Below are 18,906 nucleotides of genomic sequence, written 5' to 3'. Positions count from 1 at the left end.
TAGAGGTCATGGGTTAAGGGTAAAAGGTGAAACATTTAAGGGGAAACTTCACTCAGAGGTTGGTGTGGGTTTGGAACGAGCTGTCAGCAAACATATGGGTGCAGGTGTAACTGCAACAACTAAGAGAAGCTTGGAGAAGTATATTGGTAGGAGATATATCGAGGGCTATGGTCCAGATGTGGGGCAATGGGACCAGGCAAGGACTAAATAGGCCAAAGGGCCTGTTTCTGTTCTGTAGTACTTCATGATATACAGGGTTAGAATTGCAGATTGTCTTCATGTGTCACAGGAGCTGAGGCCATGGTCACATAAGTTATATGCTTATTCAATCATGAAGTAAATTCAAGTGGATGTAGACCTATTCCTGTCCAGATTTTTATGAACATACCTATCCATAGTGAATAGCCAAATAAAGCTCAAATTCTCTAAGAAGAAGAAGAAAGCCCTTAACTCTGAGTGGAGTCATCAGGATGCCATTTTTTTTTAGCAGCTTTCTTGTTTTTACGAGGCCGAGTTGCTAGCTCGACGCTCAACCCAGCACGGATGGAAAGCGTGCAAGGGGGCCGGCTGGATTCGAACTCCGGAGCCTTCGCTCCGAACTCCAGCACAGATGCCACTACACTACCAGCCGGCTCAAGTCCTCTAGAAAATCCATATTATAAAATTAAGGGAGATCACCATTCAGTCACGGGCAGCAAGAGAATTTAATCAACTTGAAACTGTAGCTCACGTCAGACCAGTAATTTCACAGTAGGCTCCCTTTTCCAGAATCATAGTCTGAAAGTCCTTCAGAAATTGGGATGTTAACTAGCCCCATAATAATTAGGGTATTAGTGGAAATATCGCAAATGTCCTTAATATAATGGGCTGGAAATAGCGCAAGTGGTGCATGTGAGCTCAATTTCAATGTTTAAGAGAAGTTTGGATAGGTACATGGGTGATAGTGGTGTGTAAGGCTAGGGTCCTGGGAGTAGGTAGGTTCAGCACAGACTGGATGGGCTGAAGGGCCTGCTTCCGCACTCTACTTTTCTATGACACAATCTTGGACGAATGATGCCGATAGTGCTGCTATCACCCAGCTTCAGGGTCCCTGGTTTGACCCTGACCTTGGATACTATCTGTACAGAGTTCGCATGCTCTTCTCAGTAAATGCACGGGTCTCACCTACACGCCCCAGTTTCAACCCATATCCTGGAAACATGCTGATATATTGATCGATTATAGATTGCCATTAACCTAACTAAGGCAAAGGCAGGTTGATGGAAATATGTGAAAGAGAGTAAGTTCCAGGGGTACACAGAAATAGGAGGGAATATAGGGACTGATGGGTTTACTAAAGGGACCAAAGTCATACAGCAGTGAGGTACATCAACTAGCTGAACAGTGGCGCAGCAACAAACTTGTACTCAACGTCAGTAAAACCGAAGAATTGATTGTGGACTTCAGGAAGGGGATGACAAGAGAATATAGACCCGTCCTCACGGAGGGATCAGAAGTGGAACAAGCTGAGCAAGTTCACATTCATGAGTGTCGACATCTCTATCCTGAGCCCAACATATTGAAGCAGTTACAAAAGCCACATGATGGAGACTGTATTTCATTTGGAGTTTGAGGAGATTTGGTATGTCACCAAAGACACTCGCAAATTTCTACAGGTGTACCATGGAGAGCATTCTAACTGGCTGCATCACTGTTTGGTATTGGAGCAGTGGGGGGGGGGGGGGAGCTACTTCTCAGGATCAAAATAAGCTGTAAACTCAGTCAGCTCCACCATGGGCACTAGCCTCCCCAGCATCCCGGGACATCTTCAAGGAGCGATGCCTCAAAAACGTGGCATCCGTTATTAAGGACCCCCATCACCCAGGACACGCCCTCTTCTCATTGCTACCATCAGGAAGGAGGTACAGAAGCCTGAAGGCGCACACTCAACAATTCAGGAACAGCTTCTTCCCCTCTGCCATTAGTTTTCTGAATGGACACTGAACTCATAGACACTTCTTACCCTATGTGTACTTCTTACCATAATTTACAATTTTATTATTACGTATTGCAATACACTGCCACTGCATAACAACGAATTTCACTACGCATGTCAGTGATATGAAACCGGAATCTGATTCTTTCCCTGGGATTCAGTAGAGACTCAAATAGCCAAAGATTGGCACAAAATGGGGCTTTAAGTATGTCTGCAGTGAACTTTGGGTAGCTGACACATACCCACCCTGCGCCATTCTACACAAGATCCTACAGGACTTTATTCAATGATATCAGTCTCCCCACGAGTCATGAGGATAATAGTTCTTTCCTGCTTAGCTACCTCTAAAGGTATTCACCAGAAAGCACAAAGTACAGTTCTCCAAATTACAACTGGAAACAGACCAAACTGGTTATCAAAGATTCCCTTAGCAAGCAAGATTTCATTGCAGTGAGTAATGTGAGATTTGGCAAAGTACAAACCATTTCAAGAACTGAGCCAAGTCATATGGATTCTATAAAAATACTCTCCACACCCTTCAACAACAGGAAGTGCTGGACGAACTGAACTGGTTAGGCAGCATCTATGAAGGAAAAATAACAGCCCGTGTTTCAGGGTGAGAACTTCACCAACATTCATTTCCCTTATTGCTCAACCTAACCAAGGGTTTCAGCTTGAAACATCGACTGTTCATTTCTGTCCACAGATGCTGCCTGACCCGCTGAGTTTTTCTGGCATTTTGTGACAGTTGACCCAGATATCCAGCATCTGTAGTCTCTGCTATCTTGCCACATTCTTGGTTGGAAATCCATCCCCTATCAGTAACACAGAAAGCTTTGGCTAACCCCGTCTGCAGGTTGTTCTTGCTTCTGGAATAAAGTGTGGGACACTTTGCCACGACCAAATTATGTTTGCCGCTGTCAATGGAGGATGACTTTGTAGGCACACAAATCTTGCCAAGGCCCAAATCTACAAATGGTTTTGACAGCTCACTTTCAGGGTCATTTTCAAAACTCTTCTCCGAGGATGTCACCTTGTCACAGTGGAGAGGCTTGTGAGTTCCTGAGATTCTGAAAGTAATGCCGCCTGACACTCGGCTCCTGGTAGGGTCACCCGTAGCGGTAAAGTCAAGGGGGACATTCCCAACAAAGAGTGGTCCAACCAAGATTTCACCAGTGGAGCTGGCAGTGGGCAATGACACATTATAATGGCAGCGAGGACGGACAAAGCTGCAGTAGTGAAGGATCCCCAGTCATCTTTCATTCCATACCAGTGGACCCTGCCTCTGATCTGCCCTTGAATCAGCCTCCTCAAATCAAACAAAATCATGCACAGGCATTCTCGTTAGGGGAATAACCCCTTAGGAGAACATCTGATTCAAGTTATTACACTACTGGTACTGCTACCTTTTTTAAAACCGTTTTTTCCCCAAATACAGTAAATAGATTCCTCTCCCAACTCATTGCTGTAATCACTGAAATACATCACTTAGTTACTTGAAGTAAAAATTAGTAAATTGAAGTTAGCAGACAAAGTCCATTTTTGGTCACAAGTTTCTCAAAATCTGAACACTTAAACTTTCCCAATAATAATTACATTTCTTTTGAAATTATCCTCCAAAATCTATTCTTACATATTTAATTACAGAAGTTTAAAGAAAGTGCAAAGATTATTGAATTCATCTGACAGTATTTTAAAAATGCAACACAACGCCATCGCTATTCATGCAAATCACTGGCAACACTTTTCTTCTAAAATCTAGTTTAGCAATGGCTTCATTAGTTAGGCATTAAGCATTACTGTAGAAAATTTAGATACCATTATCTTAACTCTAGTAACTATGCTGTTTGAAGTAGCATATAAGGCCACTGTTTTTATTAAAGTTTAGATATTAACTTAATTGTTCCGAAAGTTCTGCATTTATTATCAATTTCAAATAGCCAGATGTTGCTATGCCTTTTCTGTGAGCAAATCACATTGCAAATTTATTTAAGTGCTTAAAATTAAAGTTCCAGCAGCCATGGTAAGACCTGAACTTATGCCTCTGAATTAATGGTTCAGACTTCTGCAATTTTATTAACCCTTCACAGGCTGGTCTAAGTAAAAATTTGGGGCTGGGGTAAACTTCAGACTCTCAGAATGTGGGTTTGCACCTTCTTTGATAGAAACGCATCTCCACCCCACCACCCCACTTTTCTACCAGCTTACTTATTTACCCACTGCAAAAATATCCCGTCTCATCTCGTGTCCTTCTCTGAAGTTATCCTGGGAGCAGTGTTTGGACTCTGGCAAAACAACTCATTGAGCAACAATACTGATACACTTGGCTCTGGTCACAAATATTACACAGGCTTTGCATTATAAACCACAGCCTCAATTTATTTTCACTGACACTAATTACTCAAGGAGTCATCTCGCATTAATGAGTGACAGACTGACATCTAAATAAATAGACACTGAACTTCACTCTGAATCCGCCAAACAGAGAAGGACAAACCAGCATTTTAATTAAGTTGCAGATCTCCTGCCCAAGTTTAACCCCGAGGAGTTTCTTTCAGGCATCCAAGTCTCATTCAATAGTATCGAATCATGACCATTCAAGTAAATTAGCCAAGCAAATCTGTCTTAAAGTCATGTGATCAAAATTCAGGAACCAACGTTGGGGTTTAAACACTTGAGACTCCTCCAAATCAAACTAGCTCGTTACTCAACCAATCAGAGCACATTTCCTCCTTGCTAACGGATGAAGGACAGCATCAACTTTCATACCATTCAACCAGTTTGACAGAGAACAAAGACCAGATACGTGGTAAATAACATGAGGTATCCTCCAATAGAAACTACTGGCGGAGCCAAGTAATACTTTTAGTTTTTGTGATAAAAGTTTAAAGAAACCTTCCTACCTCCCTCAATTACACTGTACTACAGTCAACACATTGTACTCTGAAGAGATCTCCAGCCTCAACTCTGCTCGTGACAGTTCTACCTCACTCCCAATAGCTACAATTTTCTCTGTTGCCAGACTGCAGTGAATAAACAGATGAAAGTGGGATGACAGATGGAGGGACAGAGGAAGTGGGCATGGCCCACAAGCACATGCAATTACTCCATCGCTGTCTAACAGCCAAATACCTGTTGGTTTCCTTGAGCCCAAGGAATGCTTGGGTTATTTCTCCTTGATCCTTCATTTTCCGCACGTCCTCCAAGAGAACCATGGGCTCTGTCATCGTCTCCTGAAATGAGAACGCACTGAGGATTCCAGCAACTTTTACAAGGACCACTCTTTAGCCAAAAGCCTAAGAGTGATGAGTCAGAATTTTTTTTTGTAGTGATCTGATACAAAGCAAAACTTATTTCTGTAGGACTAAGAAGCTGAGTAATAATTATTTAAGTCTGTTCTAAAAGCGTGCTGGTGGAAGTATTGATTTTACTCCTGCGACTCCTGAACTTTGTTTGTGGTACAAGGTCATTTTTCCAGAGCGCACCAAAAACGTACAATGGGATAGGTTCCTTCTGCCTCTGCCCAAGGTTTCAGCTGTTGGACACAGTACCTTCCACAAGGTGGCAGCACTAGTTCTATTTAAATCTTTTCATGCAAGTCAGTAATTAGGGTTAAATATACTCTGGTACCCTCTTCCCTTCATAAACCATAAAATGCTGCATATCCTCAGAAGGCTATGTGCCATATGATGACAGAGGAACAGAGATAATGTTTCAGATCAGTGACTTTTCTTGTAATGTTAACTGTTCCTCTCTCCACAGGAGCTGCCTGACCTACTGAACATTTCTAATATTTTCAATTTTTACTTTGGATTTGCAGCATCTGCAGCTAATTGCTTTCACCATTCTCTAGAGAGCTCAAAACACCTCACCAAGAGTACAGTAGCAAAGCATCTCTGAGACACCAACTTGGTGAAAAATATTTGTTATTCCAAAGTCACTCTGTTTAGTACACATAAAACTCTTAAAATTTTTCCAATTAAACTGGATAGATTTTTTGCAAAATTAATTTTAGTAACAATCTGTACTTTTTAAACTTTCAGCATGAAGCCAAAATGGAAACGGGTCTTCATTCTGCTTGATGCTAGCCTCTTCACTGTGTATTAATGTCCGTAATAACGTAACAGATGTTCCTCTCACCCCAGGTTTGACTATGGACTGCATCAAATTCTAGGAATTTTCTTCAGCTGATTGATCCCTCAATGGGGATCCCATTTTTGGTGCATCCTTAAGGAAATTCTCACGGAAGTTCCTGAACTACTGTCCCCCACTCTCATACTAACAGAGTAATGAACCATTTATGTACCTAAATGCTGATTTTTTAAAAGAGATATTTACTGCCAATCAGCATTGTTGAAGAAATGCCCTTAAAATCCATCTAAGCCCACTAGGACAGGAAACCTGCCACTCCTCCCCATCCAGTGATCTGTTGAGCACCAATCCTTGCCTATGTAGTTGATTATTGCAAATGCTCTTGAGCTGCCGCTCACTTAAGTTGAGCAGTAACAGGAGTAAAATCTGGCAGATTTGGATAGCATACTGGGATCATCTTTGCTATGTGACTGTCTCACTCTTCCCAAAACTGGACAATACCCCTGCCTGTAATCCCAGCATTCCAAGGCAGTGGATAAATAGCATCTTCATTAACATACCAAGGTATCGAAACAGAGACAGGCTACGGAAAACATTTACCTTGCTCTCCTAGAGATAAGCACGAGGTTCAGAGGGAAAACAAGAATTAAAACATTAGAATTCAAACATTAAAGCACAATTCAAACATTACGATGAAAAAGGAAATAAAAATAATATAGGATTGTTAAATAAGAAGTTCTAATTTAAAGTAAGTAGAGCAATAACCGATTTTAGCCACAGTTTTTCCTTTCTGATTAATATTCAGGTACCTTGCAAGACATGGCTTCCTTCTGGCTGACCAGCTGGGACCGGAGAATGAGAACCTCCTCCTTGCGAACCTCCAGCTCTTCTGTCGCTGCATTCAGGTGGTCAAGCAGAACTTTGTAGGCAGGAGAACCGGGGGCAGTGGCCTGAGGGGTGCTTTTGTCCGTCAGGGCTCTGTGCAACTCATTCAGTTCATTCTTTAATTTCTTATTCTCCGACTCCAACTCTTGCCTCTGTGAGTCAAAGCACAGACACACACACAAAGTAATCCTCTTCTCTTCTGGATAAACACTCGAAAGTCCCCTGAAATTAGTTCCTATATCTGAGGGCTTGATAATCTTGTACAAATCAGTACAAAATAAATACTGCTAATTCTTCATTCACAAGTGGATAGAAGGGATTTTACAGACACTTATTGTTGAAGTTTCAACACAAGTCTACTGGCAATTTCAAATACACTTGAAGGATTTTGAATGCTCTTGTGTTTTTATATACAGTAGAATAAGGATTTTCACTAATCAATTACGAATCCATTTAGTAGCTGTGATAGAAGGGGTTCGAATGGCCTAATGAAAATGTTTGGAGATCAGAAATCAAGGTAGAGCAAACAGAAACAGGCCCTGTAAGGAATAGTGACGTATGAAAGAAGGCACTTGCTTAGCTTGCTGTTCTCCCTTTCCCCCCTCCCTTCTTATTCTGGCTTCTTCCCCCTTTCCTTTCCAGTCCCGAAGAAAGGTGTCGGTCTGAAATGCCGATCGTTTATTCCCCACCATAGATACTGCCTGACCTGCTGACGTCCTCCAGCATTTGCAGGTCCTCTAGTGTTCATGTATCAGATGTTGTTTAGATACAAAGACCCATTCACCCAGAGCATAATGACCTTGAGTTTCTTTTACTGTCCAAGAAACACAAACAGAACCAGTGCTGAAAGGTGGTTCAGAGCCTGCTGTCTGCCATTTAAGGGCCAACTAGAATACACAAAGAACCAGGCGTTAGCAGCAGGACCTCATACAACCATACCTCATTCCTCATACAATCATACTTCATACCTCAGCAGCAGGACATAATGAAAAGTTCGTCCTCTGCTACAGAAAGCAAAGTCTCTCTGCCTACCCTGAGGTTTTCCTCCTCTCTCCCCCATTTTTTCCAGTCCTTATGATGGGTCTCGGCCCAAAACTTCCATTATTCCTCTCTATAGATGCTGCCTGACCTGCTGAGTTCCTCCAGCATTTTCTCCGTGTTGCTCCGTGCTGCAGATGCACTGCGTGTTTATTTTCAGCTAATGGTTGTAGTACATTTACATTGTTGTTGTAGTAATTAATAAGGGAGCGTCTCACGGTAACCTGTAGGAAGACAATGCCCCTGTCCCTGATGGATAACGTAGAACTGGTGTGGTCATGAGAGAGTAGCAGAATTATGCCATTTGGCAAATTCTGCTCCACCATTCCAGTATGGCTGATTTATTATCCCTCTCAATCCCATTCTCCTGCCTTCCCACCGTAACCTCTGATGCCCTTACTTAACAAAAGCCTATCAACTTCTGCTTTAAATACCCAGTATCCTGACCTCCACAGCCATCTGGGGCAATGAATTCCATAGATTTACCATCCCCTGGTTGAAGAAATTCCTCCTCATCTCTGTTCTAAAGGGACGTCCATCTATTCTGAGGCGGTGCCCTCTGGTCCTAGACTTCCCCACTATAGGAAACATCCTCTCCACGTCCACTCTCTCGGCCAGTCAACATTCAATAGACACCAGTGGAAATCTGGCTTGCTGCCACCAGATGGCAGACTACCTTCAGAAACACCACTGTGCGGAGAGCCGTGGAAACGCCACCTTCGAACTGGCACTGTGCCACAGACACGCACCCACCCTGGCACCCAAGCCAGATGGGATTCAAACCAACCACTCTACTTCCCACTCGCTTGGCAGCTGCTCGGTCTGAACAATCTCATTCGTTTTTCAAAAGTCTGAAAATTTGGAACCCAGCAAAGACTGAGTAATTTTAAAATCAAAAGCGGATTAGTTTAGTCAGACTAGATTAGAGGCATATAGAATGAGCTTTTTTTTAAATATATCTATTATTTAAAACAAAAAGAAATTTATTTATACATTACTATCTAATACCACAGAGGACACCACAGCACTTCATAGCAAATGAATTATTGATTAAATACAATACTGAAAACATGGCAACAGACAGACGCTGAACAAGTTCCCATAAACAACATCATAGAGTAAAGCAGCACAGAAACCAGACCCTTCAGCCCCTCTGGTCCATGCTGACCGTGGGACCCACCAAACTAGTCCCATTTGCTGGGTTTGGACCAGATCCCTCTAAACTTCTACTATCCACGCACTTATCCAAATGTCTTTTGAACACTGCTATTGTACCTGTCTCACTTTCTTAGCTCAGTCCATATACAAATGTGTGAAGAAGGAGCCCCTTGGTCCCTTTTAAATCTTTCCCCTCCCATCATAAATTTATATCCTCTGGTTTACAGTTTTCCATCCCTGGAAAAATGACCATGTACGTTCACCCTATCTATGTCCCCAACATTTTATACATCTCTATAAGGCCATCCCTCAAACCCTTACACGCCAAAGAATAAAGTCCTCACCTGCTCACCTTCTCCCTATAACTCAGGCCCTCAAGTCTTAACAGCGTTTTCATAAATCGTCTCTGCACTCTCTTCCAGTTTAACAATGCCTTTCTCCTAACATCATCATCACGATGCGCCATGTCACATGATGTGGGGGATCAGCCTTCCATCTACCTTTAATCCGCTAATAAACTCTTCTTATTCTTTTCTCCATCCATGACCACGCTCTACAGAAGTAGTTTGCCACTGCCTTCTTCTGGGCAGTGTCTTTACAAGACAGGTACATAGAACATAAATAGTACAGCACATTACAGGCCCTTCAGCCCACAATGTTGTGCCGACAAACCCTGCCTCCCATATAGCCCCCCACCTTAAATTCCTCCATATACCTGTCTAATAGTCTCTTAAATTTCACTGGTGTATTTGCCTCCACCACTGACTCAGGCAGTGCATTCCACGCACCAACCACTCTCTGAGTGAAAAAACCTTCCTCTAATATCCCCCTTGAATCTCCCTCCCCCTTCCCAGCCATTATCAATACTCTTCACAGATTGTCTGCCTGCATCAGTGATCGCATACCCAGGACTTGTGATATACACCAGCTGCTCATACAACCATCCACCACCTGCTCCCATGGCTTCATGTGACCATGATATGACAAGAGGGACTGAATTACTCCATAGATGCTACCCGGCCTGCTGAGTTCATCCAGCAATTTGTATGTATTGCTCTGGACTTCTTAAGAATCTCATGATTCAAATGTACAAATTGTGAATCTACAAACCCACTGGACAAATCGAGCTCTCTAGTTGGTAGGCAATCCCAGAAGTTATTCTAACCCATATTCTCGTGCTGCTAGTTGCTAGTGAAGTGAGAGAATAGATTAAAGGGAAAATGAGTGAAGAAATGGGGTTGCTATGGGAGCTGGCAACAAATCCAGAGGTCAAAATATCATTGTCCTATGATACAAGGATTGGTGCAATACCTCATATATAACACATCATAGTGACTGAATAACTTGGTGAACTGTTGACATTTCAGGACTGGAAAGGAAGGTGAAAGAAGCCAGACCGCACTTCCTGCCCAGTCCTGATGAAGGACCTCAACTCGAAAATATGACTTTTTAATTCATTTCCACAGAAGCTGTGGAGATCTACTAGCACTTTGCACATTTGTGCTTGCTTCTGCTTTTAAATGTATTTCAATATTGTAGAATTTGGGTTATTTTGAAACTTGCTGGAATCACGCAGAGGACAAGGTAGTGTGCAGTAGAAAATGTGGCAGAGCTAGTATTTCAGGCTGATGTCTTTTCATAAGATGTAGAAACTAGCCTGACAAAAGATTATCATTGTATTGTAGATCTGAGTTAATTAATGACTCATTTATTTATCAAGCACAGACAGACCATCAAGGACAGTAACTGCCTAGACTATAGCATACATCATCACACTAACTAACCTACCACAGGGAGTGGTGTATGTAAGTGATGTTACAAGTGCCATTGGGTCTAATATTTAAAAGATGACAAATGCTGATTGCACTTTACACAGTTAAAAAAAAAGCAAGTGCAGTTTACCTTTGTTAAATTTCAATTGGTATAACAGCTCCAACGTTATCTACAAAGAGGCACCCACTTGGTGTTGGCACAAGTACCATATTGAAGGCCTCCTATCTTTTTGCCATCTGACAGAAGCAAAGTTAACACTGTTTTTTTAAAGAGCAGTCCCTGGCTTTAGTGGGGAAAATTCCCTGGAATGTTTTAACCACAATATCACGCAGGAAGCATTTCTCTTGTTGGATCATAGGCTTCAGGATCCAGTCCTGACTTTTCTTACCAGAGCAGAGAATTATATTGCGGCATCATTTCTAAAGTGAAAGGATATGACAACCATTCCCAAATATTCACTTGGAGATTCTCAGGAAGAACCTTGAAGGCATCATGACGGGCAGGAATGTCAGATGAGATAGCCAATTAGCCACATTCACTCCCTCAATTCCCAACGTGGGATCCACAGGCCCTTTAGTTAATGGTAGGGGTCCATGGCATTAACAAAAAAAGTTGGGAACCCCTGCCTTAAGGAAAGGAAATCTGCCATCTTTATTTGTGGGAGAATCTCAGACTGGTGGCTGTGTAGAATTGAGGGATTGTCCACTTAAGAGAGAAATGAGCTGATTTTTTTTTTGTCAGAGGGTTGTGGATCTTTAGAACAAGGGGCATTGAAAGCAGAACGATGGTTCGATTTACATCGGCCACAATCGTACTGATTTCCAGGCCCACCATCGCGGTCAGCTCTTACAGCTCTCCAAGATGTTCCAATACACAACAGTTACGGAAACGATTAGGGGTAAACAACAAATGCAGATCTAACCAGCATCCTGAGACTGAATAAATAAAGCAATGAGTGTGGATAGGTTCCAAAGGTGTCTATTTTAGCTCCCATTTCTTCTGTAACTTACTGGAGGGATCTCGAGCACCTGCAGCCAATGCTATTAATGGTATGAACGAGGTAGGACTATTTTTGTAGCCCCTTCTCACTGCTGAGTGAAACCCAGTCGATGAAGCAGAGCCTGAGAAAGTTTCTATAGCTCTCTCATTTTAATAGACAAAAGGATTTTCTCTAACCACCATGATCCATCCTACACTTACACCTGAAGGAAAAAATCACAGCCTACCTTCAGAGATTCGTACTCCAGCTCAGCGCCCCTGGCTTTAAGTAGCTGCTCTTCTGCCTCCTGGTAAGAAACACAAATATCTATTGGACGACCAAGTAGAATGGAATTTGATTGACACAAACTTGTTCTGTAATTTTTTTCATGTCCGTCATTAAAGATGCACACCCTACATCCAGGAACGCACTGGACCTGCCCTCCATTATTTCAGAAACCATCACCCTCCCTCCTTCAAAGTTCTTTCAACATTCATTTTGAGGGGGCTTGAAACCCACGGTCAGTTATTGTCAATGTACTGAGAAATTACTTAACCCTTGCCTGGACACTGCTCTCTTCCATTTCATCCTGCCGGTTTGACTGCTTTCTACGAACAGAACAATCACAGTAAGGTATTATGAGCCCCAAATAAAAACTTAGCCCGTGTCCAAAAGGAAAGGCTCCTGCATGCCGCAACCAGCAGGAGGCAGCAGCGTTCACTTAGAAGTTGGTTCAGCTTTCATTGGGAGTCTGAGCTCTGCCCCGCACCAGGAGAGTGGAGCGACCCTGGAAGATGATGGTGCAGCATAGACTCCAAGGCTAAAAGGGTTAGGCTGGGATGACAAATGAACTTGGTGTCCTATCTTGGGTCTGGCTGGCTGACGGATCATCTGAATCAGGTACCTGAAACCTGAAACTGGGCAAGGTATATAGAGGGAAGCAACTTTCTGTAGTGGGAGCGTTCAGAACAAAAGGTCACCTTAAACGTAAGACTGGAATCACTCAGTTGGGAGCCCCTGACCGCATAGGAAAGAGGAGACATTCCCCCCCACCCCCACCACTACCATCCAGTGGATGATGGACCACTGACATTTCTTTATTCACTGAGATACAGCACGGGATAGGCGCTTCCAGCCCCTCAAGCTGCGCAGCTCAACAACCCCGTTTAACCCTAGCCTAATCACAACACGATTTACAATGACCAATTAACCTACCAACCAGCACGTTTTTGGAAAACGGGAGGAAACCCAAGCGCCCAGGGAAGGCACACGCATTCCATGGGTGAGGACGTACTGACTCCTTAAGGATGACGCCGGAATTGAACTCGGAATTCCAACGCATCCGAGGTGTAACAGCGTGGTGCTAACTGCGATGCTACTGTGGTGACACTGTTATGCTGGAAACTTCTCCTTAATTCACTGACAGTATCAAGTGATTGAGTCAAAGATAAGTCGGAGCTAAGAGGCATCGGTAACGTAACTGCATGGGTTCAAAGGGAGCAGTGCTCTCCTCCTGTCAGATGGAGGAATCAAACTTCACCTTGTTTCTGTCTATAAAAGAAATACTGAGCAACACAGACAAAATACCAGAGGAACTCTGCAAAACAGGCGGGATCCATGGAAGGAATAAACAGTCAACATTTCGGGCTAAGATTCTTCACCCGATGAAGAGTTCTGTCGCAAAACGTCAACTATTTATTTCCTTCCATAGAAGTTGCCTGACTTGCTGTGTTCTTTCTGCCTTGTGGGTGTGTTGCTCAAGATTTCCGGTGTCTGCATCTTGTGCCCAGATGGACTGAGTGGAGCCTGAGAGTATTTGTTTCATTGTTCCTTTCTACGCCTTGTGGCACTTTGGGAGTTTCTGGCTGTTTCTTTAGATTTTGTCTTTTTTTAAAAAGAGGCCGATATGCTCAACCCAGCACGGACAGAAAGCATGCAAGGAGCCGGCCGGATTTGAAACTGAGACCACTCGCTCGAGTTCTGGTGCGGATGTCACCACAAGACCGGCCAGCTAATGGAGAGAGTATGTGATGTTAAATGTCCTCTACCAGCAGGAGACCATACAATGAACACCCAGCTCCTACAGGCACGCGGAGCTGCATCTGATAAAATACAACCTCCCGTCTCACGGTCAGCATGAATACAATACAATGAATCCTGGCATCGGAATATCTCCTGTTCATCCAAATAGTTTAATGTCGAACCACTGAGTGGCCAGACCGGCACTGGCCATTACCTTTTTGCTTCTAAGTGCCTGTTCCTCCTTTCCGTCCAATTCTTCCTGCAAGGCCTGCTTCTCTTGCTCCAGCTCAGTCACGCGCTTCTGCAGCTTCAGGAACAGCGACATATCCAAAGTTCCTTTCTGGTCTGGAAACTCCTACGACAAGCAGAACAGTATCTGATACACTCTGAAATAAGCTAAGCCTAAACCATTAGCTATTGTGTCGTTGGTTACTAACTACAGCACCTTGCCAGAAATACATGTTTAACAACGACTTATATTTTCCCATCTTACATCTTTATCCCTTCGTGAACAAGGGAGTCACAATTGATGTTTTCCAATTCTTCATACCATCCAGAATTCAGTGAGTTCACTACCTCTGCAGCCACTTTAAAACCGCAGGGTGCAGACCATTGGATCCCAGTGACCTGTAGACCTTTAGACCCATGTGTTTTTCAAATACTTTATCCCTCATGATTGGGATTATTCAAAGTTCTTTCAAGCTATTTAAAACTAACCCATCTGTAGTCATCTGGATGTTTGTTGTGCACTCCATGCTGAAGTCCAAAGCAAAACATATTGTAAAAAGTATCAGATTGTTACTCTGCGGCTGAAATTAACAAGCTAGATTGAAGTGAACTGAATATGCCTGGACCGGATGGATGATTTGTGGTTTGGTGTTTTATATTCTTGTGTTTTTAGCTCTTTTTTTTTGTCATATGCATGATTTGTTCTCTTTTCTTTTTGCGCATTGTGGGAGGAGAGATTTGGGGGTTGAAGTGCCTTTTCCATTTTTTTTGTGCGGAGAGGAAAGCTTTGGGGTTGATGATTGCGCTGCCTTTCATTTCTTTCTTGGTTTTGTGGCTACGCAGTGAAGAAGAACTTCAGAGTTGTATACTTAGACAATAAATGAACCTTCGCTGTTTTTCTTTGAACAGATTCCATTTCTTTATTTTGTGGCTGTCCGTGGGAAGAAGAATCTCAAAGTTGGAGAGTGCATACAAACTTTGATAATAACTGTACTTTAAAACTTTGAGCTTAACTTCGCTGCATTTACTTGTTCCCTACTCTCTGGAAGTTCCACAAATATACTAGCCACTCTCTTGTTATACTGTATGTCCAGAGTTTACTGTTTGTTCTGTTATTACATACAAGTTCTCTCTCAAAATCAATTTTCTTCTTCCTTCTTTTTCTCCTCATTAGCAATTGCAGCCCCCCACCCCACAAATTTCACCTCCTGAACCTCTAATGCACAATCCTTCACTGAAAGTAAATACTTAATTGGGTAAAAGAAAGCAAAAATGTGTACAAAACTCGATACATTCTATCAAGACCCTATACAACTGACTTAAACACCAGGGTAACACATCTTTCTTAATGGCTTGGAGTCCCATTGAGTAACATCACACTATGAGTATAACTTCATGAATATCCTTCCAAATTCCAACAGTTCCCTTCCCTTAACCTATAAAAGATTCATCTTTTCTACATTCCTAAAAATACAGATAACTTTTGCATATTATATTCTAGCAACGCTCTTGCCCACTCAATCCAATTACGTACCTTTGCAGTATGCATATTCTTCACAGCTTGCAATCTTGCCTGGCTTTATATGACCAGTAGACTAGATCTTCTTCCCTTTTATCTAAGTCACTGGTGGAGATCTAACCAGCTACAGCCCATTGTTTTCAGAAGTACCACACCTGACCTCGCCTTCCTCCAGTCTGGCCCTAGTTCTACCTCTGGGGCGGCTGCACATTAAGAACGGAACCCACCTCTGTTCTTCTTGTCACATCCTCCGGTTCTCCAGGCTCTGAGGAAAGCAGGGAGTTGTAGGTGTACTCTGACTCATTGCTGCTGTGGGTCGAGTCCGTCCTTCTGTGACCAGGTTTCGTTATGCTCTGTAACAGGAGTGTGTCCTCAATGAGTAACTTAACAAAACCTGGGGAACTCTGTACCCGTAATGCACCTCATGTTCAGAATATGTCAGAACAAGTCACAGAAAGGTGAGGATTGTGTTGAAGAGGATCTCCAAGCTATCTGGATTCAGACAGAGTTACAGGGTTTTTATTTAGCAACAGTACAAGTAGCCCGAATAAGTACTTGAAAAACAAAAGGTTGGACAGGCTAGGACTTCATTCCTTGTAGTTCAGGAGATTAAGCAGTGATCTTGTGGAGGTGCATAAGATCATGAGGGGGCATAGGCAGGGTAACTCCACCATGGTAACTAGCCCGGCTGTGGAAGGAGGAGGATTGGACATAATGCTAACAACCTCATCTCATCAAAACCCCCGAGCTACAGGAGCCAACAGAAGCTCCAAAGACCCCATCCCTGGGAGAGGAAGGACACCGCGATGGGCTACACCTGGGCCAACTTGAAGGACTGGCCTGGGACAGAGGACTCTGGCAATCTGCGGTCAGCTGCCTATATCCCAGTAGGGGTGATGCGCTGAAGGAGGAGGAAAGACGGGGTGAATGCAATTAGTCTTTTTATCCCAGGATTATGGAACCAGGAACTAGAGGATGAAGGTTTAAGATGAGAAGGGAAAGATTTAACAGCAGCTTATTTTTTTTTCACAGAAAGGGTGGTATATATGTAGAATGAGCTGTTAGAGGAAGTGGTTGAGGCAGATCCAATAACAACTTTTGAAAGACAGTTGGACAGGTACATGGATCAGAAAGGCTTAGATAGAAGGGGTCAAATGCTAGTATATAGGACTGGTTTGGATGGGGCGTTTGGTCAGCATGAACCAGTTGAGCCATAGGGCCTGCTTCTGTGCTACAGAACTCCAAGTCCAATCATAAAGCAGAAGTTAGAAAGTGAAATTGGTGTAAGAGGAGCAGGGTGTGTGGAACACAAGGGTTGGAAGCTTCAGAGATGGAATAGGGTCGCAGCAGAATGGAAACAACGGTGGGCGTTCAAGAGGAAGAAGCTGATGCTTGGGAAAAACACACTGTGCCTTTGAGGGGGATATCTGCAGTTTATAGGATGTGAAAGCAAGGAAGCCAAAAAAGTTATCCCACTTTGGTGGTAAAACCGTGCTCCAGATATTTGCCTGGAGATTGGCATCACTAGCTGCCCACCCACGATGACTCCATACCCAAATGTGCCAACCTCGCTAGAAATACGTCTAGTGACAAGACTCCGTGCAGAAACAGAGCCTGGAATGACAGAGTGAGGAAATCTCACTCCAAAACTTCACCCTGACCATAAACATACCAGAATTTTCAGAAGTATTAAAATTAACACAAATAAAACCACTGGGAAAAAAAAAAGACGACATCGTCTGAACTTGATTTCCTCTCTTCCTACAGGCCTGCAACTCCCACTGAAGTAGGCGGCGGTTGTTTTGCCCGGTTTACCCTTGAAAGTGATTGGAAAGCTGATGCCCCATGACCAATGCTGGAGCCTCATCACAATGGAGATTCCCAAACAGACAGACTGCTGAGGAAGGCCAAGTCTCTGCTTTAGTCAATGTGTAATGCTCCTGCATGGAACTATCAGAACTTACCAACAAGATCACAGCCACTTACGCGAAGATTTTTTTTTGATAAAGATCAGTGTATTTAAGATACTTACAACTAAAGACATCTCCTCTTTTAGGTTATCATAGCGTTCCTCCAGTTTGCAGAACTCGTTAAGCAAAGACTGGTACCGAGATCGCTCGTCATTAAGGTCAATCTGAAGCTGCTTGGTCTCTTCTTCATTCCTTCTCTCCATCGATTCTGAGGAACAGCAGAGTATTGTGAAAAGGTGACCTTACTGCACTGATACAACATAAAAGGTATGAGTGGAGCTTTTCGACACATCGTTTGCCAGTGTAAACACAAGAGACTCAGCAGATGATGGAAATCTTGAGCAACATACAAAACAATCCTGGAGGAACTCAGCAGGCCTGGAAATATCTACGGAGGATAAACAGTCAACGATTTGTGCCGAGACCTTTCATCAGGACTGGAAAGAAAGTGCAGGGAACAAGTGGGGAGAAGGGAAAAGAGTACAAGAGTAGTCAGTTTACGTCTGATACAGAGAGCCCATGTTAAGCTTCACTACAAATGTAATGACACAGAAAGTTTGATATTTCAAAGTGCTCTGTATGAGATAGGCCCTCAATGCAAGGATTGAAAGGTATTAATCAAAGAATATAGACGGCGGCAACTTCACCCAAACTCGTGTGAGAGAGGAGAAAGCCTGTAGGTTTTGGACTTGCATCTCTCTGAGATCCTAGCTCAAGAGTACAGCTCATAAATCCTTGGGAACAAGACATCACTCTGCTACATCAAAATCTGTTTGGGGGTAACCCTAAGTTTTTCTGCTGAAGATGATTTAACAGGGTAGGCAAGAGCATTTAACAGCTATCAAAAAATTAATTAAATTCTACAGGAAAAAAATACCTACACATTCATTTTCAGTAGTCAGAGAAATTTGTCCTTCAATGTGAAAGATAAGATTAACCAGGCAATGGTTAAATGATCTTGGCACCAAGGAGTCTTAATCAAGCTGATCAGGAGAATCCATCCTGGGAAACCAATGTCAATGGGGATTGGGAAGATGATTATGGTTTTTGAGAGCCCAAGAAGTCCCAGATACATTAGTTGGAACTCCACAGACCAGTTTCTTAGGGACAATTCATCAATGATCTTCACTCTGTCAAAGTCAGATGCACAATTTGCTGGAGGAATTCAGCAGGTCAGGCAGCAGTAAACAGTCAACTTTTCAGGCTAAGTCTCTTCATCAGGACCAGAAAGAGTCACGAGTCAAGTCCTGATGATTGGTCTTGATCT

At 43.0% G+C, this 18,906-nt stretch overlaps 1 protein-coding gene across 4 annotated transcripts in view; it reads right to left on the bottom strand.

The window, feature by feature from the left end:
- The window catches only part of myo5aa (myosin VAa), a 245,195-nt gene that overhangs the window by 32,395 nt on the left and 193,894 nt on the right, over window positions 1-18,906 (bottom strand). For all 4 annotated transcript variants that reach the window (XM_059952769.1, XM_059952770.1, XM_059952771.1 and 1 more), the window contains exons 24-29: window positions 17,702-17,847; window positions 15,897-16,022; window positions 14,137-14,277; window positions 12,148-12,207; window positions 6,877-7,104; window positions 5,108-5,208 (exon numbers count right to left, since the gene is read on the bottom strand). In XM_059952769.1, the coding sequence (XP_059808752.1) occupies window positions 5,108-5,208; window positions 6,877-7,104; window positions 12,148-12,207; window positions 14,137-14,277; window positions 15,897-16,022; window positions 17,702-17,847 (802 nt within the window). The remainder of the gene's footprint in view (window positions 1-5,107; window positions 5,209-6,876; window positions 7,105-12,147; window positions 12,208-14,136; window positions 14,278-15,896; window positions 16,023-17,701; window positions 17,848-18,906) is intronic.

The sequence above is a fragment of the Hypanus sabinus genome, chromosome 28, assembly GCF_030144855.1.
Source record: "Hypanus sabinus isolate sHypSab1 chromosome 28, sHypSab1.hap1, whole genome shotgun sequence".
In the NCBI taxonomy this organism is placed as follows: Eukaryota; Metazoa; Chordata; class Chondrichthyes; order Myliobatiformes; family Dasyatidae; genus Hypanus; species Hypanus sabinus.
This window is presented reverse-complemented; position numbering and strand designations above follow the sequence as displayed.